At 49.8% G+C, this 27,539-nt stretch overlaps 1 protein-coding gene across 3 annotated transcripts in view; it reads right to left on the bottom strand.

The window, feature by feature from the left end:
* CORO1C (coronin 1C) overlaps positions 1–26,988 on the bottom strand; it is a 47,765-nt gene extending 20,777 nt beyond the window's left edge. Inside the window, exons 1-2 of one of the 3 annotated variants that reach the window (XM_063416371.1) lie at positions 25,505–26,988; positions 1,577–1,776 (exon numbers count right to left, since the gene is read on the bottom strand). In XM_063416371.1, the coding sequence (XP_063272441.1) occupies positions 1,577–1,776; positions 25,505–26,888 (1,584 nt within the window). In that variant the 5' untranslated portion in view covers positions 26,889–26,988. Of the gene's footprint in view, positions 1–1,576; positions 1,777–19,058; positions 19,211–25,504 lie in introns of those variants that run through there. The other 2 variants (XM_063416373.1, XM_063416372.1) reach the window with 2 other exon arrangements.
* Between the last annotated feature and the right edge of the window lie 551 nt (positions 26,989–27,539).

Below are 27,539 nucleotides of genomic sequence, written 5' to 3' on the forward strand. Positions count from 1 at the left end.
TAATGACTTTGGAAGGCAGGAATGGAGCTGAGGGCACCAAGGCAGTGATAAATAAGAGGGTGGGAGGAAGAACAGAATGGATGTGAAAATAACGCCAAAGGTGGCACTTAAAAATACAAAAGGGCACTCAGAATTAGCAGGGATTTCTGCCAGGGACTGAGAAAACACAGAATCATGGAATCATTAATGTTGGAAAAGCCCTCTGAGACCACTGAGTCCCACTGTTCCCCCAGCACTGCCAAGGCCGTCATGTCCCCAAGTGCCACATGCACAAGGCTTTTAAATCCCTCCAGGGATGGGGACTCCATCACTGCTCAGGGCAGCCTGTTCCAATGCCTGACAACCCTTTCCATGAAGAAATTTTCCACAATATCCAATCTAAACCTCCCTTTGCACACCTTGAGGCCATTCCCGTTGGGTCTGTCCCTGTTCCCTGGGATCAGAGCCTGACCCCCCTGGCTGCCCCCTCCTCTCAGGGAGCTGTGGAGAACCAGAAGGTCCCCCCTGAGCCTCCTTTTCCCCTGAGCCCTCAATCTCCCTCATGAGATCTGTGCTCCAAACACTGGGATATAAGAGAGGACAAGAGGGATGCACATCCCCTGCCATCAGCATCTGTGCTGTGACGCAGCTGAAGGAGGAATTCCTAACCCAGGGCTGTGCCCTGTGCGTGGTCCAGGCAGGAGGAGGACACGTGGCCCGAGGATGAGCCCTGGGCAGGGAAGGGCTGCTCAGCAGAGCAGCAAACTGAGCTATTTTGGTATTTTGGGAGGTTGGGGTTTGGCTTTGCTTAACACGATGGAGACGTCGCTGTCTCCGCTGTGCCCTGGCCGGGTGGGAAGTTGTGCTGAATCCTGGGCACTAATTCTGTGTTCCACAGGGCAGGTCTGGAAGTGGAGCTGGGAAAGCAGCTCAGGGCTGATGACAGACTGAGGACAACTTAATCACAGGCTTAAAAGAGGAGTCTGAGGGTCACAGAGAAAAAAACGTAGCAAAAAAAGACTTCTGATCACAAGAATTTGCTGGTTAAGCATGAGAAAGAGATGAGAAGAATCTCCTCCAGAAGATGGATGTGACTTTTCCATGCAGGACCAGGGGCAACAGGAATGCCCTTCTTGGAACCAGCTGATTCTTTGCATCCCTCCAATGTGGGGCTGCAAGGAGCAGTTGGGCTCAGGTGCATTCCTGAATTAAATCTGTAAAGGAGCAGCTGGATTCAGACAGTTTCTGGTTTAACTCTCAAGGAGCAGTCGGGCTCAGGTGGTTCCTGAACAAAGTGTCAAAACAACAAAAAAAAAAAGCTGAATCCCTGACAGCAGAAAAACCTGACTCGATCATAAAGAGGCTTCTAAAATACGATTCTACGTGGAAACTTCTGCCAGAATCGGCTGCGATGAGTCAAGCAAACAGCTTGTTTGTTGTGTTTAATGTACAGGAAGCATCAGACTGATTACAGACATTAAACACGTTCACACACGGCACCACCGAGCAGCCGCTGTCACTTCCCAGCCTTCGCTATTCCCGAGGAAACGCCGGGATGACAGCACAGGTAACACAGCAACATTCCAGCAGCGCTTACCTTGTGCAGAGGCAGCACCAGGAAGGCTCCCCCGCCGCTGGCATCCACGATGATGGCCACGAAGCGGGGGTTGACGGCGCAGAAGGAGCTGTCCCAGGTGACGCGCGACACGCGGATGTCGTCGTAGCACTGGTCGTTCTTCACCGCCTGGCCAAAGACGTGCCGGAATTTGCTCTGCCGTACCACCCGCCTCATCGTGTCTGCACAGGCATGAAAAAGGAGAGGGTCACTTCCAGGGAAAGGATGTGCTGATTGTCCAGGAGATTCCTGGACAAGGATCACCACTGGGTCTTCTCGTCGGCTCCGCGCTTTCAGCAATGCGGAAACGCGGGTTCGCTCGCTGTTCGTGGAACCGTGGAGTGGTTTGGGTTGGAAGGGGCAGAATCCCAGAATGGTTGGGGTGGGAAGGGATCTCTGGAGATCACCCAGTCCAGCCCCCTGCCATGGCAGGGTCACCCACAGCAGGTGACACAGGGATGCATTCGGGTGGGTTTGGGAGACTGCCTGCCCTCCCTGGGCAGTCCCAGTGCTCAGCCACCCTCCGTGGGGAAGAGGTTCTTCCTCATGTTGAGGTGGAATTACGTGGTTTAGTTTATGGCTGTTACTCCTCATCCTGCTGTTGGGCACTCCTGGAAAGAGTCTGGCACCGTCCTCTTGGCACCAAAGAACTCAAAACTCATCCCACCCCACCTCCTGCCCTGGGCAGGGACACCTTTCACTATCCCAGCTTGCTCCAAGCCCCATCCAACCTGCCCTTGGACACTTCCACCTCCACCTTAACACTTGCCAAATTCTCTGCCAGCTTTGCTTTTTCCTTCTTTTATTAACTAAAATTTCAGGTTATTTTGCACCCAACCCAACTGTACTTCCAGGGGGATTTGACAGAATTTGCCAGTTAAGCATTCATTTCCCCACTCTAAATGTGTTCCTTGACTGCAGTAAAGGAAGCTCCTAATCCCAAAAGCAGTTTTTAGACAAGTCTCCACATATTTTCAGGGATAAATCTAGTCTTGGATTGAACTTGTTTACTTTCAAGTCAGACAGGGTCTAGAAGATGTAAATAAAAATGCAAGCTCTCAAAATCCGGTGTTCCTGTGAAGTGGTTCCACATGTTCCCTAGCTTCCAGTTCTTTCTTCTAACTCCAAAATCACCCTAAAAAAACGAGTTTCCTAGGAAGAAAGGAGTAATGGAAACAAGTTAATGACTCCAATTAACTTGGTGTGTCTGTAGCATTTCTTGAGAAAAAATTATTTTCAAGAATGCTGGAGTTAGAATAGAGGGAAAGGGAATTGGTGTGGAAAATTCCAGCACCTGGGAGAAGACACAGGCACAACAGCAACCTTGGAGTAGGGATACAACCTGTGGAGCCTTCACATCTGGGAAGGGCTTTTCCCAAAATCCCAGAGAAGAGGGAGCAGAAGAGGAGCTTCCATACAGCATCTTACTTTTACATATGGGAAAAAAAAATTCTGTCCCAGTCTCTAGGGATAGAAAAAAAAAAGAGAAAAGGGGGAAAAAAATAAAAAATAAGCAGAGTCCACCTCCTATCTTGCCTCCCAGAAGGTCCCTAAGCACATGGAGAGGCTGGGAAAAACTGCTCAGTCCCTGGAGCTCCTCATTCCTGTGTGATGCTCTGGAGTGAGAGACTGGGAATGTGGTTCCATCCCGAATCCCTGCTCCCAGGCTGTCTGCTGAAAACGTGATGAAAGCTCAGAGTCTGTGACTGCAAAGGCTTCGCAGGGAAGCGCCGAGCGTTGATGGCTGTTTTGTAGTCTGGGAGGTTAAATAAAAAATTAACAACGACAAAAAGCAGGATAACTGCAGGGAAGCGCTCATCAGAGCCGGGAAATGCCACGGAATGTGTTTGAAGAGGAGGAAAATGTTCCAATTAACGAAGCAGACAGCTCTGCAGTGAAACTCTCCAGTTCCGCAGAGATAAGGGAGAAGAAGCAGAGCATTTTTTCCATCACAGCCCATTTGGGAACTGGCACTGGTCATTTCCATGGCGGCTCAGCTGCTGGGACCAGTGCCACTGGAGCCACCAGTGTGGCTTTGGGGTCAGTTTTGTGATGGGGACACCTGTCCCAGGTGTGGGGTGAAGGCCACCAAACACCTTCACGCTGACCCCACGAGCTGGTGACACAGAGCCAAGTGCCCCACGGTCATTCCCAGCCACGGAGAGCAGGTAGGGGTTCCCCACAGTACCTTTCCCATACTGATATTTTAAAGAGGATTAAGAACGTTTAAGAAAAAATAGGTTTTGAATGCAAAATTTTGAGAAGAACTGAGGTGTTGAAGATGTCTACGGAGAAGAGCTATATGGAAATTTTTAATGATTTCTATCTTATTAAAGCTGAACTTAGGCTCCCTCCCTACTTCCATCAGTTACTAGAATTGTGTAATGCACTGTCTGCCAACTGTTTCCCTCCGATGACTTTTAAATGACTTTTAAAAACCAGGAGCTGCTCTCCAGCTCCAGCCAGCAGGTGAGAGCACTAAATAAAATCATGGAATGTTTTAGGTTGCAAAGGACCTTAAAATTCATCTCATTTCACCCCATGCCATGGACAGGGACACCTTCCACCCTCCCATCCCATCTGGCTTTGGACACTTCCAGCACAATCCCAGCCTCAACCAAATCATGCACAAAGAAGAGGAGAATTTCAACTCCAAGATGTCCAAATGACAAGAAACGCTGAAGTCTCAAGGTTCAGTTAAAACACATCACAGAGAACGCAGTTCCACACCCAATTACTGATTTGTGTCGACTCATTCCGAGCCCTGTCACACAATTCCATCCCAAGAGCTCCTCCCAGAGCTGGGAGGGCTCAGCTGAACCTCTGAGTCCGTGGCCAGGTCTGGCAGTGAGCACAATGCAAGAGCAGCATCTTCCCACCATTCCAGGTGACCCCAGGCCACCTCCAGGATATTGGGAATGTTCTCCAAGCCCAGCGTGACACCACTGGAACTCACACCCAGCTCAGCCCTTGCAGCAAACCCTTCTCATCATCCGCCTGCACAACTCATCCAGGAGCAGGGGAAAGGCTCCTGCTTTGTGCACGGTGGATCTCCAGGAGTGTTCACCCCCTGGCAGCATTCCCACCCTGCTGTGAATCCAGATTAAAATCAGATTGTTGGGAAGAAGGTAAAGCGAAGGTTTGAACTTGTCGTACTGAGCCAGCACAGCAGAATTGCCTGGAATCGCATCCCACAGAGCCAGGGGGCTGGGAATGTGCTCCAGTGCTGGGAATTCAGGTGTGATGGTTACAAAGGATCATTTGTATCACTTGGGTAATTGTATCACTTCTTCACTTGATCAATACCAGAACAGCAGGAAAAAATGTTCATTTCAAATGTCAGATCCTGGGGATCTGTCACCCTTTCCACTTTCATGGAAGAGAAACCCTCTTTACCCCATGGTGAAATCCTACTACTTTATTTCCCTCATTTTCACCCTTTGATGCAAAGGGTAATGATTCGGTTTTCTATAAATGACTTTTAAAAAATGCAGAGAGTTCAGATGCCTCCAAAAATATCCTTATTTGTTCCAAAGGGATCTGTTGGAACACACCTTCCCTGCCCTCTTCCCCACCTACAGCTCGTCATCCTTAGCAGGAACTCTCTGATGAACACATGGTGAGCAGCCTCCAAGTGCTCATTTCCATAGCAAAGGGAGTGATTCTTGGCGTTGGATCAGAGCCATTTTGATCTGGCTGCTCTCCAAGGAGAAGGAGGGGGGAATGTGCTGGCTGTGGTTGGAAGGAGCAGCGATTGCGGCTCTTTCAGCTCACCAGGGAGAGCAGGTGAAAAACCCAACGAGGGGAGCGGGAGCCTGAGCACCCCAAAAGAGTCCCAGCCCTGCCACAGACTGTCCCTAAATGGGAAGAGTGTTTAGTCTCCTCTTTGCTTCTCAATCCTGCCGTGCAAAGGATCCCCTCCCTTCTCTTCCTCCTCATCCATCTCCAAGAAAATCCACAGCTCAGTTTGGTTGCCACAGGTTCTCTCAGCAGAGTCTTGGGCAGGAGCTCCAGGCTTGGCCAGTTCATGGAATGGTTTGGTTTGGGAGGAACCTGAGAGTTCATCCAGTTCCACCCCCTGCCATGGGAAGGGACAACTCCCAGCCCGCCCTTGGAGACTTCCAGGGATCCAGGGGTAGTCACAGCTTCTCTGGGAAACCTGTGCAAAGGCCTCCCCACACTCACAGCCATGAATTTCTTTCCAATATCCCATCTAAATGTCCCCTCTTTTGTTTTAAAGCCATTCCCCCTTGTCCTGTCACTCCGTCCTTTATCCAAGGTCCCTCTCCAGCCCTCCTGGAGCTCCTTTAGGGACCAGAAGGGGCTCTGAGCTCTCTCTGGAGCCTTCTCTTCTCCAGGTGAACACCCCCTGCTCCCCCAGCCTGGCTCCAGAGCAGAGGGGCTCCAGCCCTCAGAGCATCTCCACGGCCTCCTCTGGACCTGCTCTAACAGGTCCATGTCGTTTTTGTGCCACTTTTAGGATTATCAGGTGAGACACCAGCACCTGAGATGATTCACCCTAAGGAAAGGCTGATTCAGCCTCTATCACACTTGCAAAAGGGTTCAGGGAACCTTGGGAAGTGACTTTGGAAATACCCAAGTGGGTAAGGAACTGTATCCATGGCTAACAGGGCTGTGCTGGGGATTTTCTCTTAGGAAGCAGACTTGGAACATGAGCATTAAAAAAAGAAGTTAATTAGATCATTATCTGTACTGTTAAACCTTGGCTGAGGAACCATTTCCATCCACTTGCTAGACAGAATATATTTTTGGGGGGTAAAGTGCAAATTTAGAGGATTTAAAACCTCCTGACTGGGAGTTGAAAGGCGTTTAAATTTTGCCAGAGTTACAACCCTCAGCAAAATTAAAACAGAAGCGTTGGACACCCTGCAAAGGCCTCCACAATAGAAGTGCTGACAGATCTACGGCTGCTGAGCTCCTGGATCCCGCTCGGCCACACACGGCATCTTGGTGGGGACAGAGGAACGAGCCTTCAAATCTCTTATTTAGTCCCTCCCTGAGTTACTTCCAGCTGGATTTTACCAAAACTTCGGGTTCATCTGCCAGCCTGTGCCCTCTGAACAGCCCTGCCCTTGTGGGAGATTTTAAAAGGACCCTGAAAAGGCCGGATGCTGCACAGGGATACTTTTCATTCCACTCCTTTCTGATCCCCCATCACGATGTGTCACAAGAGCTACCATGAGTTTGCCCATTTTCCTGTTTATAAAGGATTTATCTGTCTCGAGAATCCAACAGATGGATTTCTGTGGCTTCGGAGGGTTTGCAGCCTGCTTATGCAAGAGGAAACGCATCCTGCTAGGGAACACTTACAGGAAAACCCCCCACTAATGGCAAAATCCTGCTCAGCCCATGTGATTGTGATCCCTTCTGGAAAGGGAGGCATTGGAATAAAAGGCCAGTTGAAGTCAGACAGCCGGAGGCTGCTGTTAAATACAAATACAGATACAAATCCAGTAGACAGGGAGAACAGCATTTATAAAAGGTTGGTACTCGGGTCTGGAAAGGCTCTGCCTTGAGTGGAAAAAGTCAAGTTGCAGCTGTTGATGGTGAATCCCCAAACTCCCAGTCTGAGCCTTGCTGAGGAGCTTTGGAATAAAGTCCAGTCTTAATTGTTAAAAAAATGAGAAGCAGATTAAGGAAAATAAAAATTAAAAGGTCAATGGTTGGACTTGATGATCTTAAAGGTATTTTCCAACCTCAATAATTCAGTAGCTCTACAGGCAGTGCACGAGCAGCAATTAGGAATGATGTTATGGGTGAGGTGCTGAGGTCAGCAGGGATGGGGAATGGTCCCACTGGTGAAACTGCAACAGGGGAAAGCCCAGAGGATTCCCAAGTACCAACTGTGAGGCCCGAGGTCTTCCTGAACTGCTGGACTGGGCTGAGCCACTTGGGCTCATCAGCAAAACCTCATCAGTAAACCAGAGCTGGTATTATTAAACAATCTAGGAAGTGTGTTATAATCCTAAACCCAAACCAGGCCATGGATGTTCCAACCTGCCCCTGGCATGGAGAGAACACCCTCTGGGAGCAGGGCTGAGCCAAATCTGCAGAGCAGTTGGCCATCACGGAGAAAAGCACTGGAGAAAAGCCCACAAGGAGTCTGCTAATTCCCTCCTGGGAGCACTTTGAGCATCCAGTGGAAGATAAGGTACAGAGCCACACAGGGAAGGGAGGACAGGGGCATTCAGAGGGTTTGAGGCCATTAAAGCACCACCATCCCCTTGTGCTCGGCTCCATCCCACTGCTGTGGGCCCAAGGGTGCAGGGACTGAGCCAACAGCTGCACCCCAGTGAGAAAAGGCTCAGAGACCTCCAGGTTATTTCCTAATCGCTCCCTTCTGGCATTTCTTCACTCCAGAGCCTTGGTTGTGCAAGCTCTGGGGTTCTCAGTGACCCAGGGCCATGCCCAGCCACAGGGACAAACACTGTCCTGGGTTTGGTCCAGCTGCACACCTATTCCAGGGAAATCTTGCCACCACTGTCACCAGTATGTCACCAGCAAGGCTGGAGGAGGAATTAGTATGATAAAATCCCAGAATGTGAGAAGGGACATTAAAGGATTCCACCCCTGCCATGGGCAGGGACACCTTCCGCTATCCCAGGCTGTTCCAAGCCCCACCAAACCTGGCCTTGGACATTTCCAGGGATGGGGCAGCCACAGCTTCTCTGGGCACCCTGGGCCTCACCACCCTCACAGGGAAGAAATTTCTCCTAATATCTCATCTAAACCTACCCTTGTCCAATTTGAACCCATTCCCCCTTGTCCTGTCATTCCATGCCCTTGGAAAACTTCATCTCCCTTTCCAAGTAACCATGGAATCAAAGAACTCAGTCTCGTGATACGAAGTCTTGCAAGACTTGGGCAAATAAGGAAGTGGGGAAAAAAAAGTCACGTGGCCACAAAAAGTTCAGCTCACCCCACAACTTCACATGAAAGCTCAGCAGAAAAAGGGAACAGCCACAAATGCCTTGATGCAGTTTCTGTGCTTTTAAACACAATTTTATTCCCTCTGTGTATCCCTTTTCCAATCAATCCATATCCAGTCCATTGCTGACAGAACTGTTGTTTTCAGCTGTTCAGAGTTATTTAAAATAAAGGTGAACACTACTACAGATGGTCACAATTCCAAAACACTTCATATTTGTGTGCAGATTATTTTCAGTCTTTGGTTACTTGAGCCTAGGTTGAGCAAGACCCTGCCATCTGATTTCACTTCATTTTAAAGACAAAAAGCTGGAATATGAACTTAATACTGAAATTTCCAGCTGTTCTACCACTGGCAAGATTCTATTTTGGGATGGGAACCTAAACCACAAACTAGCAGGGAATTTGATTGTATCTCAACTGGGGAGCCCAGCACATTCAAAAATGTAACACAACCCAAACTCTGAATAAGCTGAAATTTCTGTTCTGGACCAAGCGCAAGGTGTTGGCTACAACCTGCAAAACACTTGATACAACTCTAGATTTCAGAGCTGTAACCTGAAATGATCGTATGAAAACCTTTAGAATATCAAAAACTCTTCAGTCAGAAGTGTCTGTAGAGCTCAAATCTCCCAGGATCACCAGGAAGGACTCGTTATTTCCTGAGGGTTTACTTGTGTGTACTTGTCTCACATCTCTCCCCCAGGGCTATTTTCACTTCAAGATTTCCAGGGATACAATCCATCTTCTTGGGGAATCACCTGCTTGTGGAAGGTGTCCCTGCCTGTGGCAGAGGTAGAATGAGAGGAGCTTGAAGCTCCTTTCCAAGCCAAACCCTACTGGGATAATCTTACCACTCCCACACTTTGTCACTGTATCTCCACATCCAGCATTACATCATTGACCATAATTTGCAGTGACAAAAGGACGCCGCAGTTAAAGTCATTACCCCGAACTGAGAGCGTTGTCTGGCTTCATTTAATCTGTGCCATCTACCAGAAAGGCAGAGCAATGAATGCACACAGAAATCATTACACAAAATAATTCAGCAGGAGACATAGCAGGATGGGGAATCTGCACAGGGAGACACCAGCAGGAATAGGAGTTCTCCTGCTGCACTAGAGCAGCAGCCTCCAAAAAGCCTCTTTTTTTTAGGTTTATATCTTTTAGAGCATCCTCTGTCAGCTGGCATTAAAGCCAGGATGTTTTAGGGGTGTTACCACAGGCTGGGCAAAAAAGGGCATTAAAAAGCAAAGAGGAGATAAAAACAAAGGATTAAAACTCAGGACAAAACCTCATAAAGGCAAGTAACATACAAAATACAGGGCTAAGAGAGCAGGGATTGAACATTCCAGGTGCCTCAGTGCATTCCAATCCAGGTTGGAGCACAGAAGGTGTCCCTGCCCATGGCAGGGGGTGGAATGAGATGAGCTTTAAGGTCCCTTCCAACCGAAACCATTCTGGGATTCTGAGATCCCTGCATTTCAGCCTCTGCTTTTGCTGCCAGCAGACACAGTTGCACAGAGGTTGGACACCACAGAAGCTTTTTACTGGACAAGGAAAGGGAAACCTCCCCCACACTCCCACCTCCGACACCGCTGGTCCAGCAGCCGACCACAAAAGGCCGTGGCCTTTCACATGATCCTCTCCAAAAATCCTTCCTTTTCCACTGGAATAATCACCAGAGGAGCTTCTTTGCACACTGCATCCCATCCACTGCCAAGAGACAGAGCAATACCCTGAACAAGAGCCCTGGGAGCTGCAGAGACATCACAGCAGCCCCAGGGATGCTCCTGACACCCATCTGAGGAGGAGGGAAGAACAGGGCTCCAGATCCCAAGGGAAACACAGGCAGGAGCACACGGCTCTCCCAGGATTCCAGCAAAGGGAAGTCAGTGATGAAACGCTTCTCCTCAGCACTGACCTAGTTCTCTTATCAGAGCTAATAGGGAAGTAGCAATCTGGTCAGAGCTGCTGCCCCAACCCGCTGGATTCCTCTCTCACTCAAAGGCTACATGACAGCGTTTTCCAGACCATATTCCTGAGATACATTGGAGGCTTTTCCTTTTTTTGGGCAAAGGTTGATGGTTATGAACAGAATAAGAGCTGTTCCCCAGCACAGGTTCATGAATTTCTCACCAAATCACCGCCAGATCCCAGCATTCCCAACCAACCAAGCACCTTTTTCTAACAGAGTGCTCACAGCAGAAAAATGCTGTATTTTCATCTCTATTTTCTCCTACAGCTCAAAGCAATCGAATCTGCCTAAATGAAATAATTCTTCATGAGTTCCTATGTGTGTGATAGAGGAGCTCAACAGTAGCACTAGACCCTGACACTCAGCTCATACACAGGATTTATCTGTCCTCTCTGAGGGTGGATTTAAGGAAAGTCAAGCAGACAGCAGCTCCCAGGTGCTGGGAGCCTAAAGCATGGAAAGAACAACACCTGCAGGATTTCCCATTCTGCTGGAGTCAAGAAGAGTGCAGACACAAAGGGAACTCCATTAACACGGTGATTTCCAGGCATAATTCCTGGTAAACTCCAGTGGACATTACTGGGAACATGACCCTGCTTGTCCTCATTTAGTTAATTGGATCATTACTTTAAAAATGACCAGAGGATTTAGTGAAAGTAGAAATCCCAGAATGGTTTGGATTGGAAAGGACCTTAAAGCTCATCTAGCAGGGACACCTTTTACCATCCCAGGTTGTTCCAAACCCTGTCCAACCTGGCGTTGGAGACTTCCAGGGAACCAGAGGCAGCCAGAGCTTCTCTGAGCACCCTGTGCCAGGGCCTCACCACCCTCACAGACAAGAATTCCAATATCCCATCTAACCCTGCCATTCCCCCATGTCCTGTCACTCCATCCCTTGTCCAAAGTCCCTCTACAGCTTTCCTGGAGCCCCTTTAGGCACTGGAAGGGGCTCTGAGCTCTCCCTGGAGCCTTCCCTTCTCCAGGTGAACACCCCCAGCTCTCCCAGCTCGGCTCCATGGCAGAGGGGCTCCAGCCCAATCCCCAAAGGAATAGACAAGCTGTTTTCTAATCCTCAATTGCAACATCCCTTGGCATCCATAGGAAGAAATTCTAAGCATTAAAGGTGTTACAAGAGATAAACAGTCTCAGAGATAAAACGTTGCAGGTCCCAGTTCTCCCAGAGCACTGCACCATCAGGGAACCAGGACCTGCAGAACCCTCTGCTCCAAACACCAAATTAACTGGGACACAAACTCCTCCCAGCTCTGGAATAAGGCAGAAACAACAGATCAGCACAACCAAGGCTCCCAAAGAGCCTGGCCAAGAGTGAGTCAGACTGACCAAGCGAGGAGCAGCGTTCTCCACATGACCCGGCCTGACCACAGCGGCTCCAAGCTCTGCCGGACCCAGCACAACTCCCAGATGTGCCGGGAGCCTGCGGAGAAGCCGGAGCTGTCCTGGGAAATGTGACCCGGGAACAGCAGGATGACCAAAAGCAATGGCAGCACCTCATGGATTAACACCACAGCCACGCATCTCCTGCTGTAACAGCAAACAGGATGGGCTGGAGTGGTGAAGAACGTCTCAGGTAGAGCGGAGGTACACACAGAGCAGCGTGGTCCGTCACACTGGAATTCTGAGTGGACACACTCTGCTCCAGAGTGGGACAATGAGTTTGGCTGGCACATCCTGAGTAACACCTTCTTCCACTTCTCAACAACACCCACCCAAACAGGTGAGGCCCCCACACTAAACTGCTTTTAATGTTCTCAAAATAACCCCAACAACGGTGAATTGCCAAAGACAAGACAACATCCTCACCCCAGGACGTGGGAGGTTCGGGCCGGACAATGCCAACATCTCAGATTTTAATGCAGTACAAACAAACTGCAAAACGAATCTCAATGCTCCCAGTTGGAACTGGCGTGTGTTTGTCCACATTTCCATTTGCTGTCCTGCCAGCTCTTCTGGCCAAGCAGCCTATAATTCCAAGAGCACCATTGTCATTCCGTCCTGTTTCCGTAACATGCAATTTGAAATCAGGGCTGGGGGAGGGAGGACGGGGCCGGAGGAGGCTGAAACTCAAATCCAGATAGTTCAATGTGCTAACTTGATTTTAAATCCCTGTCTCATGGTGCCAATTGCAGCCCCCCAAACATCTGTTTTAGCAGAGCTTCCAAGTTCAAACACATTTCCTCTGTCTTAGGGATGTTCTTTGTCACTGACCTGTCGTGGGATGAGAATGAGGGGGACAGCCTGGTGTCAAACCCTGAGGGTGACACAAAGCACCTTCCTCACTTCTCTGGGCAGGCAAGAAACCCAAAATTAACTTAGGGGCGTAGATTTAATCTATTAAGGAGCTTTAATAAACATTCTAGGCTGTGAAGACAGGTATCATATCCACGAAGGAAAAGTATCTTCCTACCTGTGTCCTTGACACCTCCACGGCACCACCTCCACCTCTGAGCCTCCCTGACAGGGAGAATCACACCCACCCCGACACTGGGCAAAGGCTGATTCCTTGGGGAATTCCTGGACCTTCAGCTGGCTGCTCTCAGCTGGAGAACTGGTTTCCAGTGAAGAATTACAGCCTGTACCTTGATGACCTTTAAGCTTTACTTACCTGCTGGCTTGACAGTCACGTTGCTGCACGTGCAACCCACACTTCCAGTCCTTTGGGAATTCCTGTGGCATTTCCAGCAGCTCCGGAGGAGCCCCGCCAAAACAACAGAATTACACCCAGATAAGACCAGCTGGTTTTTATGGGAGCTTTCAGAGCACTTAAGAATTCCCTGAGTAGAGCAGAAGATGGATGTGGCAAAGCAGGGATTCAAAGAACAAAAAGATAACCTTTACCCCGAAAGAAACATCAGGGAGCCAAGGGAAGAACGGAGAGATAACCCCAGGGTAGCCTGACCCTAACCAGGGGCACCCACCTTTAACAGCAGCACCTTAAAACACCACAGAGAACAAATTGTTCCAGAAAGGAGCAATTTTCCTGGCAGTGGCCAGGAAAAAGATGCTGGAAGCACAGCAACACTGAGCTAGAGGAGTTTTGTGCCCACCCTTCAGGCTGTGCTAAAGCAGAATATATTGCAGAGGAAATGTCTGGCAACTTGTGTTTGCCTAAGCTGGCTCAGGATTCTCTCCTGCCTTGCAAATTGATCTCAGCAGATCCAAAAAATTCAAATAAACCTTAAAAAGTATCACTGGAAACTTAAAAAAAATGCAATACACCTCCTGTTCTGAATGAGACAGCTTTGGGCCTCCAGCCTCCAAGATATGGTATCATTAATATAGGTACTGCAGAAGGAAATTAAGTAAGAAATTAAGAGTTTAACACATGTACACATCCCGACCATGTGTGCTGGGGCAAATACCTGAGCCATGTGTAAAACAACAACTCCACTTAGTAGTACATGCTACAAGTAGTACGTGCTAGAAGTATTCCCAGCCTAGAACCTGCCAGCCCTGAGTAAAATGTGTCACCTCACATTCCCAGCTTGGAAAGAAGGATACCAATCTGTTTCACACAGGTATGATGAAAAATGCCAAGGAAATGCCAAGCAGACACCCAAAGCCAGCTGGGGGATCCAGATTCCGGCAGGAAGCAACAAAGCATGAGGGCTTTTTAAGTATTTAAAGTGAAAAGAGGGGGAAAAAAAGCAACTTCAGGAGGTAACTCCAGCCCTGAGCAGGTGGCTGAGCATTGAGCCTTTGCTCAATCTTCCCTATCAAGCCATCATCTGCCCAGCATGGCCAGTTTGCCCAGTTCCCAAAGGACACCCTGCTTACTACAGATTGAATTTGTTACAGCCTGCTAATCCCTGGAGCTGCTAATTACACCCATTATCAGTTTGTCCAGCATCCAGGTCTGGCACACTCTGGGATGTCAAGTCCCCGTCAGGTTTACAGACTAGTTTGGGTTAGCAGGGACCTTAAAGCTCATCCCATTCCACCTCCTGCCATGGGCAGGGACACCTTCCACTGTCCCAGGCTGCTCCAAGCCCTGTCCAACCTGACCTTGGACATTTCCAGGGATGAGGCAGCCACAGCTTCTCTGTGCCAGGGCCTTGCCACCTTCACAGGGAAGAAATTCTTCCTTAAATCTAAGTCAAATATCCCCTCTTTCAGTTTGAGTCCATTGCTCCTTGCCCTGTCAAAATAGTTCCTGATGAAGGAACTCTCAGGAATGAGACACTGCAAAATGTGCTGCTTTAATACTGCAGATTTTTTATGTTTATTTGGGAGAAACAATGGATTTTCAAGGACTCCGGAACACGGTCTCTATGGCAACTATATGCAGAACCAGGAGGAGGGAAGTTCCCGTATTTCCAAATATTCAGAACTGGGTGATTTGAAGTCCATTTCCCAGGGATTACTTAAACCAGGAGCTGCAGGTGCAATGCACTGCCCAGGTTCATACAGGGATGCAAACAAGGAGCAGTTTCAGGCACACCATTCCCGTGGAGTTTTAGGAAATCCCGCTCAGATACATCTGCTAAAAATGCAGAAATGGCTGCCTTAATATTCAGCTCAGAAGAATTGTTACCTGTGTGCTTGTTCCTACATAGATGGCAGCCAAAACCTGGAAAATGACAGTAAAAAGCTGGTCCTTCCTAAAGGGAACATTTGGCCTCAAGCAGAGCTCAGCACTCCAAGGAGAGCTGGGAGCTCATCTCAGCATCAGGCTGAGCCTTAATCACTTTAAGTCAGATCCCACCACTGGTTTATTTCCACTGCTCTTTCAAATTCAATTATTAAAAAAAGAAAACAAGACAAACCTAATTATGCTGGGCTGAGAGGCCCAGCTCAATGTCAGAGTCACTGCAACTTCTCCCACCAAGAGCCAGACCTCAGACGTCATCACAGGCTCAGCAAAAAGCAGATTAGAGATCACTTATTGTTATCACTGACAAAACATGGGCTGAGACAAAGCCGGTGGTGTTGAAGAAGCAAAGTGGTCATGCTGAAGAAATTGTCCTTTCCCTAGTGCATGTGGTTCTCCCTCTAAGTCATCAGCACAGAGCAGAAATGATCCAAAAGGCCACGTTTTGTCACTTCCAGACCAAAAGATCTCTTCCATCCACCACAGGCACATCGTCAGCCTTCAAAAACCACAGGTTTTCCACTTCGGAGGCAGCAGCAGATGCCATTTTCAATATTTCTCTGTCAAGTTCCTACAGAGACCTACAGAGCAGGATTTGAAAGTTTCCAGGATGTCCCATCACAAAATCCTCTTCCATTTGAGGAGCACTTTATGACCCCTTAGGAAGGTGTCTGCTCCAAGGGATCCTCCCTGTCTTACTGGTATCATGAATTTCATGGGAGGGGGGTAAAGTAAAATTATCCACTCGCCCAACAGCCACCTTCTACTTTCCAACTACATCATTATCTCCGGCCATTAATCCTGATTGGATTTATATTCCCTACACAACCCTATGAACACAACTAATGGCTGGTGATACAACTAATGGCTGGTATATTCCATTAGGATCCTCTCCAGACAATTTGTTCCTCCGAGGACAAGCCCTGCAAAGCTGCCAGTGGAACCTGGGAGCAGCTGAGCAGTTCTGTGTCACGCTGGTATTTCACATGCCTATGTGTGGTTTGAGATGAGAAAAGCCACAAAAAGTCATGCATTGAACAATTATAACCTCAAAAAGTAACAAATAATCCATTTATTTTCATGCTTACTCACAGGAGGAAAAGCAGAACAAAGCAATCCTATTAACAGATAAAAAGAGAGGGCCCAGTAAACAATTCCCAACCATAGTGGTAGAGCCAACACATCCAGAAAAATGGACTTTCACTGCTTCTTTCCTGAGTCACTCAGCTAAGCCTAAAACCTTTTTCTGCTTCATTTTAACTTGGTGTTCACCACCACTTGCAACTGTGCAGAACGTGACAAACACTCAGCAGTTCCCATGCTGTCAGCCCCAAGCCAGCAGCAGCCTGACTCTTCACACATGGCTCCAGGAGCTGCCTAAAATGAAGCTCTAAGCAGTTTCTAATCACACCAATTTCGGAGTTACCCACCAGAATACGCCAGCCCAAAAATATTAAGTGGGGGAGACTACAGGGAGCGAGCTAGAAGAGAGCACAGGCGTTTAATTCTTGTTCCTATGCCCTGCAAAGGCTTAAACTGGGGCACTTCAAATCCTCAGTGAGTTTCTGTTCCAACACATCCTCGGAGAAGGGCTGAGATTATCACAAAAGCCTCAGTAAAACAAAAATCAAAACAAACAAACCCAGACTTTAAAAGTCAAGCGAAAATGTGCCTGTGAGCTTGCCCAAGAGGACATTCCTGGCCCTGGGAGTGGTGCACTGATGACCTCACCGCGCTGCAAACGCGGGCCAGGAAGTGTTTTGCTCGTGTCTTCAGAAGAGGAAGCTGGCATCCCAGGGATATTCCTCAGAATCGACCACCAAATTTAACCAGGGCCATCAATTCCCTCCCCATCACCACACGACGTTTTGGTTTAATGAGCTGTTGTTAAAAGTCGAATGTTGGACGTGGCCACCAGGATGTCACCAGGGCAGAGCCCGGCACCCTGTGCTGCATCACCCAGGGGAAAGCTGATATTTCCCCCTTCTGCGCATTCCTCCTCATTGTCATTAAACTGAATCCCTACCTTTCGCTTGGAGTGAATCCCAGAAGTGACAGATGCAATAAGCATGAAGATTTCACTTGAAAAAATCCAATGATGTTTGAAAAGACAGCTCGGGAGAAGACAGAGCAATGCCAACAGAGAACACAAATGCTGATTAAAGCAATCTGGATAAAAGGCTACAAGTGACCATTGAAAAATTACTATTATGAAGTGCTGTATTGAAACAAACACCAAGCAAATGCTGCCTGACGTGTCCTCGAGTGTGTCAGGTCTTACCGGGGCTACCAAAACCACAGAAATACACATATACCCAAAACAAACAGGCATTGCCACAGAAGTATTTGATCTTCTACCTTTGTGTACACAGTCCTTAGCAAACACCACTATTAGCCGCAATAAAACCTTCCTGCAAGCACACAGCCATCTGGATTTTTCAACCCCCTTGAGCAGAAAAGATGATTCAATGCTCATTATTCAAAGGAAAATGGAATAAAAACCCTCTCCTGCCTCCCGCACACAACAGCCGCTGCTTTCCCCACATCCAAACACGCTTCTCCCAGGACACGCTGTGCCAGTTCACACCATTTTCCCACACTCCAGAGCTTCCCCCGAGCGTGCCACGGAGGCACACAGAGGGAGAGGATGGAGCCAGGTAATTTGGGAACAGCCTGGCCTAAAATTAAAACAAAATCGGAAAATTCAGCAGCGAACTGAAAGATCAACTGCAGCCTGGTGCGTTCAGAACATCCCTCTCTGATTTTGCCACCGTCCTTGGTCTTGCTCCCAGTAATCCTCACGCACATCTGCACTAACAGACGTGCTCAGACTAACTCCAGCTGCTAAAAAAACACCCAACCCTAAAGCATATCACTTATCTTCAACAATATAACTGCTTCCATCGGGTTTACTTTTGTTTCCTAGCACCTTTCACTGCCTTTTTTATTTTCTTCTTTTTTCAGACCTGTCTCCTGTGCAATTAGTCACTTACAGATCACAATGTGCTACAGCTAAACCTCTGTGTGGTGGTGTCAGACACCTGCCCATGTATCCAAGACCTTCCCTCGTGCTTTTAATGGAATCAGTGGGAATTTCATAAAGCACAAGTATGGGCTAACCTTTAAATTTCAGCCTTTGGCATAACACTGTTAAATCATATGGCTTCCTGCATAGGAAAACAAAGCCCAGGAACATCTGCCCAAGGCAAAGGGATGGGATGAGAGGTCCTTTCCAGCCCAAACCATTCTGGGATCCCCTGGTGATTCTGTGACATGTCACACAATCCAGGAGTCCATACATCGCCTGCACAGCCCCGACAGAGCCCCTAATAACGGCGTGACAACGACCTGCTCTACAGGAGCCTCCGGAAAATAAACCCAAAGTAAACCCCCATCAGGGCGCTCATCTTTTGTCCTCTGCCATGGTGCACGGCGGGGACGGGCGCTCCGGGGGCGGCACACGCCGGTGGCACCGAGCAGCTGCTGCATCGCCGGCCAGAAAAGAAGAAGGGAAAAAAAAAAAAAAAAAAAAAAAAAAAGGAAAACGTGCCGAACAAAAGCCCCCCCAGCGCTGTCCCCGCCGCGGCATCAGGTGCGCGGCGGGAGCGCCCGACGCCGCCGCCCCGCCCCGGGCTTGCCCTGCCCGGCGGCCCCGGCCGGATGCGGATGCGGCGGCGACCCCGCGCCGCTGCCTAATAAGGAGGGAGCGGGGATCGGCCGGGGCCGAGGCGGTGCGGGGAGGGCGCTGCCGCCGCGGGCCCCGCGCTGACAGCGGCCGCCGCCTCACGGAGGGCTCGGCGGCCCCGCGCGGGAAGGGCCCGCCCGGCCGGACCCCCGCCCTGCCCGGCGCCCTCCCGCGGGCACCGCACCGCCCGCCCAGACGCAGCCTCGCTCCCCGGTGCTCCCCAGTTCTCCCGGCTCGCCCTCACCGCCCCCGAGCCGCACCGCGATCCCGAGCCGCCTCCCGCGTCCGCTCCTCAGCCCGGCGGAGCCGCCGCCTCCGCCTCCTCCTCCGCCCGCCGCCGCCGCCCGACTGAGCGCCGCGGGGCGGGGCGGGGCTGCGCGGCCGCGGGGCCCGCCCCCGCAGAGACCACGCCCATACATGGCCACGCCCACTCGGCTCAAGCACCGCCCCTCTCGCTTATTTCAGTGGGGCGGGGCGAAGGAGTGAGTGACGGCTGGTCCAGCCAATAGCCGCGCTGCATTCGCCACCACGCGCTGTCGCGCGCTCTCGGGCCCCGCCCCGCCGCCCCTCAGCGGGGGTGGGGGGCGGGAGGTCGTGAGGGACCTGAGGGGTCGATGGTGCTCCCCCTGAGGGACCGGCCATGTCCTCCCTGTGGACCAGTCCTGTCCGCTCTGAGGGACCGGTCATGTCATTCCTGGGCTGGGGATCAGTCATCTCAATGCCTGAAGGATCGGTCGTTTCTGCCCTGAGGGATCGATCGTGTCATCCCTGAGGCACAGATCGTCTCATCCTTGAGGGACCGATTGTGTTCTCCCTGAGGGACCGATCATGTCATCCCTGCGGGACTGGTCATGTCCTCCCTGAGGGGACTGATCGTGTCCTCCCTGAGGGATCGGCCGTGTCTGCCCTGAGGGGTGAGATGAACCTGCTGTCCTCAGAGGCAACGCTGAGGAGAACCAGTAGCTCCACAAGAAAACAACCGCGTCACCTCACGCCTGTCACACCAAATCACAGCGGCTGTGGTGAAAAAAGGACAGTGACAAAAGCCCCTGCTCAAAAGCCTGCAGAGCTCAACCCCCACCAAGAACCACACTTCAACGAGACGCCCAGGGCAGAGGTTTGAAACCAGAGGTTCTCCCTCCCCATTGCACCGTGATAAAGAGAATTCGGGGATGCTGCGCTTTGAGGTTTGTATCTGTGCTGTTCTGACAGGTCACTTTGCACACACGCCTGGCTGCACACAGGTGACACCGCCACCCTCAGGGCCATTGCGGCCTCAGGGAGCCCGAGGGGCGGGTGAACAACACCCGGGCAGAGCCCACAGCCCTCAGTGTTACCATACATGGCCAAAAACAAAACTCCTCGAGCTTCCTCATCCGTTTGGGCCGATCTTTGCACGTTCATTTGCATGCGGTTTGATGCATAAGGCGGGGGGGGTGATGTTTCAGGGGAGCATCACCCCACTAGTTTATCTTCTAATCCTTCAGAATTTGGAGGAATATGTGTCGTGATGAGCTGAGCTGAGAGCCCTCCTCTTCCCTCACAGAGCTGTGACAGGACCACGAATTACCCTGTGAGTGATAGCTGGTGTTAAAACACAGGGAAAACCTCAGGGAGATACATTTGTCCTGGTCTGGCTGTCACAGCCAATGGAAACATCAGAAGCTACAGATTAAACAAATGTTAACCTGCATTTATTAACCTTTGACCTAAATGTAACTGCTGATCCAACAGGCAGGAAAGCCTCTCTTACCTGCTAAGCAACACCTTGATAAAAAAAAATGATACACACAGAGATTGGAGTGGCAAGGCTGCACCCCTGCCTATAACAACAAATACCCTAAAATTAATTTATATCTTCTTTCTGAAAGCCAGCCCAGCACAATTACACTACCCTGCTCCTTCAAACAGTCCCATTAAAGCTAAAAGAGGAGAAAACAAAAGCAGCCTTGGAGCAGGGCTGCAGGTAACCCAGAGTTTAGGGAGTTTAGGTTGTGATTCACATTTTCCATACACGTACATGACGTGTTGAAGGTCACAGAATGAGTCAGTGACAGAGCTGAGAGTCCTGCCTGCCCATCTATAATTTATTAGAAGTCTCAGACCTGAAGGGGGGGTTTAAATTTTATAAAATTGGTATTTTAATCATGTACCATGAGATGTTCTAGCCTGGACTGGAAAACAAGAATGAAGACAGCAGCACCCAGAACTGCCCAGCAGCTCAGAAGGGGAACCAAGGAAGATTTTTGGCCTCCAATTGAAAAGAAAGTGACACACAGAGCACACAAAGTGAAATTAGCCCTGAGAAATCTGATTGAAGTCTAATCCTCTCAAGAGCTGCCTTAGGAAGGGTGGATCCTGCAGAGATGGAAATTCCTTGCTCAACACAGAGCTGGAAGAGTCGCTAAGGATGGAGTCAGGTGGAAATAATACCTGTGGAATTTTTACCAGAGCTTCCTAAAACAGCTGGATGGAAACACTCCAAAGAACACCCAGATCCTGTCTGGGATTAACAAGATGTTTAGATCACAAGGTGATGAAGAAATTACAGGAATTTTAGGCTGAACTCTCCAACAAACAGAAGAAACAGCTCAAGTTTTACATGTGCTCTTTGGTTCTGCTGTAACCACTAATTTTCATCACTTCAGATGAGTAAAACCACCCTAACAAACAATTTAAATGTTATCCACAGTGCTGCAAGCCAAACAACTTGTCAAAATATGCCACAAATCCTAGTTTTTCTAAAGAAAAAACACTAAACCCTTACAGCTACAAGGAGCAACACGCCAAAGCTTACCCCATTTTATCAGTGCCTGCTTAGCACATTTTGCAGAAATTCAGGATTTATTTTAAAAATCCACTTTTAGGCATCCCACATATTTCCCCTAAGCTACATCACTGCAGGATTGCTGCAAAGTATCTCACAGCCTTTATACGGAAACAGCACCGTGGCTACAGACTCCACCTCTGAAACTTATGTCAGCTGCTAAATTTAGCCTCCTGCAAATATGCATCAATTCCATCCCTGCAATAAATGCTGGGATGAGCCTGGTGTGCTTCACAAGGACCACGCCAGGTGTGTCCCACAGCCTTCCCCACCAAAGCCGTGTTTATAGTCAGAGAAGGTGAAGAAACACCTGAGGCATCATTTTTAGGAGAAATTCCAATTAATTTCTTCAGTTTGGTGTCTCTGAGCTGTCCCAAAGGGGTGATAAACCCCATTTTAGGAACCAGTAATGTCGCTGGAGGGATGAAATGGTCTCAAATGTTTTGCTCTGCTGAAATCCTCATTGCTAAATAATTCTGAATGGCTTAGGGAGGGTTTAGAGAGATCAGGAATTTAAAGTTCTTTTATTTTGCAGCTTAACTTCTAAATAGAGCAAAATATGCCAGACAGGACAGCCTTGACCCCTGGATTTGCAGGTATCCAAGCTTTTCAAGGACTTTCATGTTCCTATTTATCTATTTATTTTCTGAAGCCTTTTGATTTATTATTATTACTACTACTAATAATAATATATTTACTTTATCATAATATTTATTTACCATGAATTACTAGGTTCTCCCACATGACATTTGAATATTTTTATATTTCTCCTTCTATGGCTTCCATAATTTAGAGATCCCATCCAGGCTCGGCCCAGCAGCATTGGGAAGAGCTGCTCCTGCTGAAATCAGGAATGTGGTCTTACTTTTCATATAACATTATTAGAATTTAGTGATTTTTAGTGCAGGGAAATGTTCATAGCAGGGGGTTGGAATAAGATGGTCTTTAAGGTCCTTTCCAACCTAAACCATTCTGGGATTCTCTGAAATCTGAACTGATTGCAGTGACAAACCCTCCCCACTCCACTTTCCCTGTGTGGAATTAGATTTACTCTCAGCATTAATTTATTTTTTCTGCCTTGATTCCTCTATGTCTGTGGGCACCAAGCGAGTGCCAGGGGCAGCTTTATGAAATTACTCCCAATCCTGGTTTTTAAGAGACATTTCCATGATCATCAACTGTTGAGTGGCTGCCAAGATAAAATTGTTCTCAGAGCCACCATGAAAGGGCTCTGGGTAATGGGAAATCGATTGTGCCTCTGGCTGGGAGGATGTGCTCTGCCCAGGAAAGTATTCCCCAGCTCCTGCAGAGGGTTTGTCTGGAGAGACAGGGAGAGCAAAATCCCTTTGGGCTGGCCTTATTCAATCCTCCACCAGAAAGGGGAGCTGTAGAATTAGGGAATGAAGATGAGGAGAGCAAAATGTTCCATGGAACAGCCAGGAAGGGAGAAGTGTCTGAGAGTGGTGGCAAGAAAAGAGGAAAACATGGATTAAAGGACAGAGTTTGGAGCCAACACCCCTGAGCTTTATTCCCAGCTCTGTGTTAATTCCAGACCCAAAACTGGGGCCATTCACAACCCCCCTCCCCAAAGGGCAATAAAATGCACTGTGGTGAGTGAGGGCCTGTGCTGACACCGCTCCTGTGCTGCTTGGAAGGGCTGGAGGATGCTGGAGATGGATAAGGAATGAGTGAGCATTAGGCCAGGATGTGCATTAATAATTGATGCTATTGTTATTAATGATTTACAATAGATTTCATCCAGCACATCTATTACTGCGTCTCCCCACTCTCACACCTTTTGTGCAGCAGTATCGGTGTCAGACACATCCCTCCAACTCAGCTGGAAGAAAGGCATCAAAAAATGAGCTTTTACAGCAAAAAGAAACCTCTAATTTCAAGATAATCTATTTCCCCATGTATTTTTCTCCATCATTAGACAGGATTGTGAAATATATTTTCACTTCTTTTCTTTTGTGCAGTGAAGGGGAGGTAGGTCCCAATACCCAATTAAAATGTTGGGCCACCAAATAAACCCAAAGCAATTGCTTGCAACAGATGGGATTTCCTTTGTTGCTGTCTCCGGATGATTAACGAGGAGGAGAGAGACAAGAAAGCAGAACTGAAAAAAAAAAAAAAAAAAGAAAAAGGAAAAAAGCAAGCTGTATTTTATTGACAACATGAATATCCTGGGATTGACAATTCCTAGCATCCTGAACAGCAGGAAAAAAATCAGGCAGGCAGGGAAGGAGCCGGGGCTGAGTGCTGGGGTTCCTGGGCACTGACCACAGAGCCTCACTATTCAAGCACTTTGGAATTCTTTTGCCATCTCCTTCTGTTTCTCTCCCTGCTTTCTAGGATCAGGTTGGACCAAAGGTGCTGGAAAAATCAGAGATATAAGAAAGGAAACACGTAAGGGTAAATCCAGGTGAGCTGTCTGTGTTTGAGATTTGGGAAGATCAATGTTTAACCCAGCTTTTAAAACCCCAACAGACTGTCATGGATAGAGCAAAATAGGAAGCTGTTTCTGCTCTTCTTCCTGCTCCAGTGAAAGGTGTCCCTTCCCATGCAGGGGGTGGAAGGAGATGGACTTGGAGGTCCCTCCCAACCCAAACCATTCCCTGAGTCAGTGATTTTTTATTGCAATATTTCCACCGTTCAGCACTGAAATATTGTCTCAGCCCTCCCTCCCTGTTTCTTCTGGAGAAGGAGGAGGTAAAGATGTGTCAGGAGGGATTGGACTGCAGCTGGGATTGCCTTGAGGAGGGAGCTGATTCCTTGTATCCCTTCTCACCCCCTTCTTCTGCCAGACCTGCTCCTTCCATCCCGGGAAGGATGAGCTGATCAAACATCCCCGTGCCCAATGTGAGGGGAATGCTCCAGCTCAGCTGAGCCACTGCCACCAGCCAGCCTCCCTCGGAGGATCTGGAGATCCACACTCACATACACCACCCTGCTCCATGCTCAGAGCCTGCCAGCGCTTGCAGTGACAAATATCTGCCACCTCTATTTCTTTACATCGTGCAATGTGTCCCCAGCTGAGAGCACAGGAGCTGTTTGTCATCCCTGCAGGGATTTTGTCATCCCTGACACGCACAAACTGTGGCACGTTCGCGCTCCAACTCTGTCGCGACAGTAGCTGATCACACCTATTTTTTAAGCAAACTCAGTTCAAAGCCACCACAGATTTCCTGTGCCTTAAACACTTATTTTTCCTTATAAGGAAATGCACAATTGCAGATTGTCACTGAACAGAAGATGGGAGTTAAGCAGCATGGGTCGGGTGGCTCCTTGTGGGGTCCAAACTCTCACACAAACACTCATTTCTATCCTTCCTATTTCTGCAGAGTTGCTGCTCTACCAGGAAAATTTCAACAGAGTTCACTTCTCCACATTTTTTTCAGTGAAAGGGTTTCCAAGTTGTTGTAATTCTCCTGAAAGGCTTATTCAATGAAATCACAGTGCAGGAGAAAAAGAACTTAGAGAAAATAATGCTGCTTTTTTTATAGCTAAAATAAAATTACATTGGCTCACCCAGTGCCTGGAGAGATGGAGGCAAATAATCCCACATGGCAGTGGGAGGATGCATCCTATGGACACTGCTGCACGGTAAAGAAGCAGTAAATTGTACTTATTCCTACACAGGAGTCTGACAAAACAAATCTTTCTCCAAAACCGTTTCACTGCATGAAGGGCTTTGAACCAACACCTGATTCCCATCCTGCCTCCTTAGGACACTCTGCGTGCTCTGAGTCTGTCACCCGGCTATTCCCGGCAGCTATTTCCCATCCACATCCCACCTGCCCTGGAACAGCGACTTCCAGGACCTCCCAGCCCCACGGCAGAACCTGGACATCGCTCCTCACCTTTTTTGGGCGCTGGCGCTGCTGCCGTCCCCTCTGATGCCTTGGGCTTTTCGAAGGTTTTCTTGGCATCGGCAACTTTAAGCACATTCTCATCCTCCTGACTCTGCCTCCCCTTCCGCTCCGGCTCCTCCGAGCCCCCTCCTCCCGCAGTCCTGCCCCCAGGGAGCAGCTCCGTGCCCGCCGCTGCCCACTGCTCCCTGCCAGCCCTGGCCTCGTCGCTGAGGGGCTCCAGCAGCGCCTCCGTCAGTGCCACAGCCTTGCTCATACTCAGAGCCAGGCTCTCCTTGCTGTGGGTCCTGACAGGGGGGGCCGGGGGGGTTTTTTTCGGGATGTAGGAGTCGAGTTCATCAGCTTCACCTCCGAGCTGCTCCCTGCTCTCGGGGAGCTGGCTGCTGCTCTGTCTTGAAAGCCTCCCGGTGTCTCTGGCCACCGAGGGATACTTTGTGACCGCAGGGACCATTCTCTCCAGGCTCTTCACTACCTGCTGCTCTGGCTCGGGCTTCCTGGCCGGCTCCTCCTCGCTGGCCTGGCCGTTCTGGCACAGGTCAAGTGCTGCATCGGGCTGGGGGGCGAAGCTCCGTGCCTGCCTCAGGCTCTCGGCTGCCTTGCTGCTGTCCCTGGGGATGTAGGAGACAGGTGTGCCTGCCTCCTGCTTGCTTTGCAGGATGTAATCCATGAGGATGGCGTTGCGCTCGAAGCTGTCGGACCTGACGGGCACAGTCGGCTTGTTCCCCTCCGAGGGGCTCTTGGGGCTCAGTTTGGTCACTTGCCTACTCTCCACGCTGCTCTCTGAGTCCGAGCGGCTCATCTGCCTCCTCACGACTCTGTCCAAGGAGTTGAGCCTGCTGAGGCTCGGGCTTGCCACCTTCCCATCCTCTGCACAGTCCTCCTGAATCAAGAGTAGCGTGTCCTCTGTCTCTTCCCATTCCTCCTCAGGTTCCATTTCTGCCTCCTGGATGAGGCGCCGGTACTCGCTCTCCTCCAGCCTGTAGACCACTGGCCTCACCGTCCTGCCCGTGCCCACCCTCCTGGGCACCACCTCCAGCTCGTACACCTTCGGAGGGGCTTCTCCCTCCCGCCCTCTCCTGCACCCCTTGGGCACGGGATGCTCTTCCAGGCATAGCTCCCCTGCCGGCCCCCTCTGCCCTCTCTGCCCGCTGCTGCTCATCTCTGACCTCTTGGCAGGGCCCGTGGTGTCGCTCCGGAGGTCGGGGAGGTCTCCCCGCTCCCGGCTGTGTCCCAGGCCCTCCTGGCTGAGCTGCAGCAGTGGATAATCCTCACACGTCCCTGCGGAGTCTCCCCTGGAAGCTGGGCAGTCTCTCCCCCTCGCCTTACTTGTGTCATCCCGTAAATATCCGCAGTACTGCCAGGTGGAGGTTTCCATGGCCGGGAGCTCTGTCACCGTAATTCCTGGTTCCAAATGCTTTGGGACTGGCCAGCCAAGATTTTTCCCACCTTGGGTCTCGGCAGGCTTTCAGCACCGCCTCCTCCTCGCTCCGCTCTGGGAGACGGCGGCACTTGGAAGCATCAGAGCCTGGGTCATGTGAACCGGAGCTCCGTGGCCTCATGGCCAGCGCAGAGGAACATCCCATTGGCACAGCAGAGCCCGTGCTCTGCCACCCCTGGCACCGCACCCAGCACAGCTGATGCCACGCTGGTCCCTACCCAAACACATCCCACCTGGGTAACGGGAAAAACCCCCTCCAGCTGCTCATTTGCTGGTCCGTGGCACTTCACAGTCAGGACTTGTTTCCTTTGCATCTGCATCCTTCTCCAGGGATTCTCCTCTTTCCCCAACCTGCTCCAGAAACAGCTCCCCACGGTCCTGTGCAGCAATCGTGGCTTCCCTCCGATTTTGCTGCTTCCAGAGGGATTTACTGCCAGGCTGTCTGGGCAGGATCACCTCTGCCAGCTCCTTGTGGGTTCCACGGAGAGATGGAAACCCACATCCGTGCCCCTGGCACTGTTCCCTCCTCCCTGCCCCGCGCCCGTCAGACGCAGCTCCCCCGGTGCTCCTTCCCTGGAAGCAGCGCTC

This window comes from Prinia subflava, chromosome 19 (genome assembly GCF_021018805.1).
Source record: "Prinia subflava isolate CZ2003 ecotype Zambia chromosome 19, Cam_Psub_1.2, whole genome shotgun sequence".
Lineage (NCBI taxonomy): Eukaryota > Metazoa > Chordata > Aves > Passeriformes > Cisticolidae > Prinia > Prinia subflava.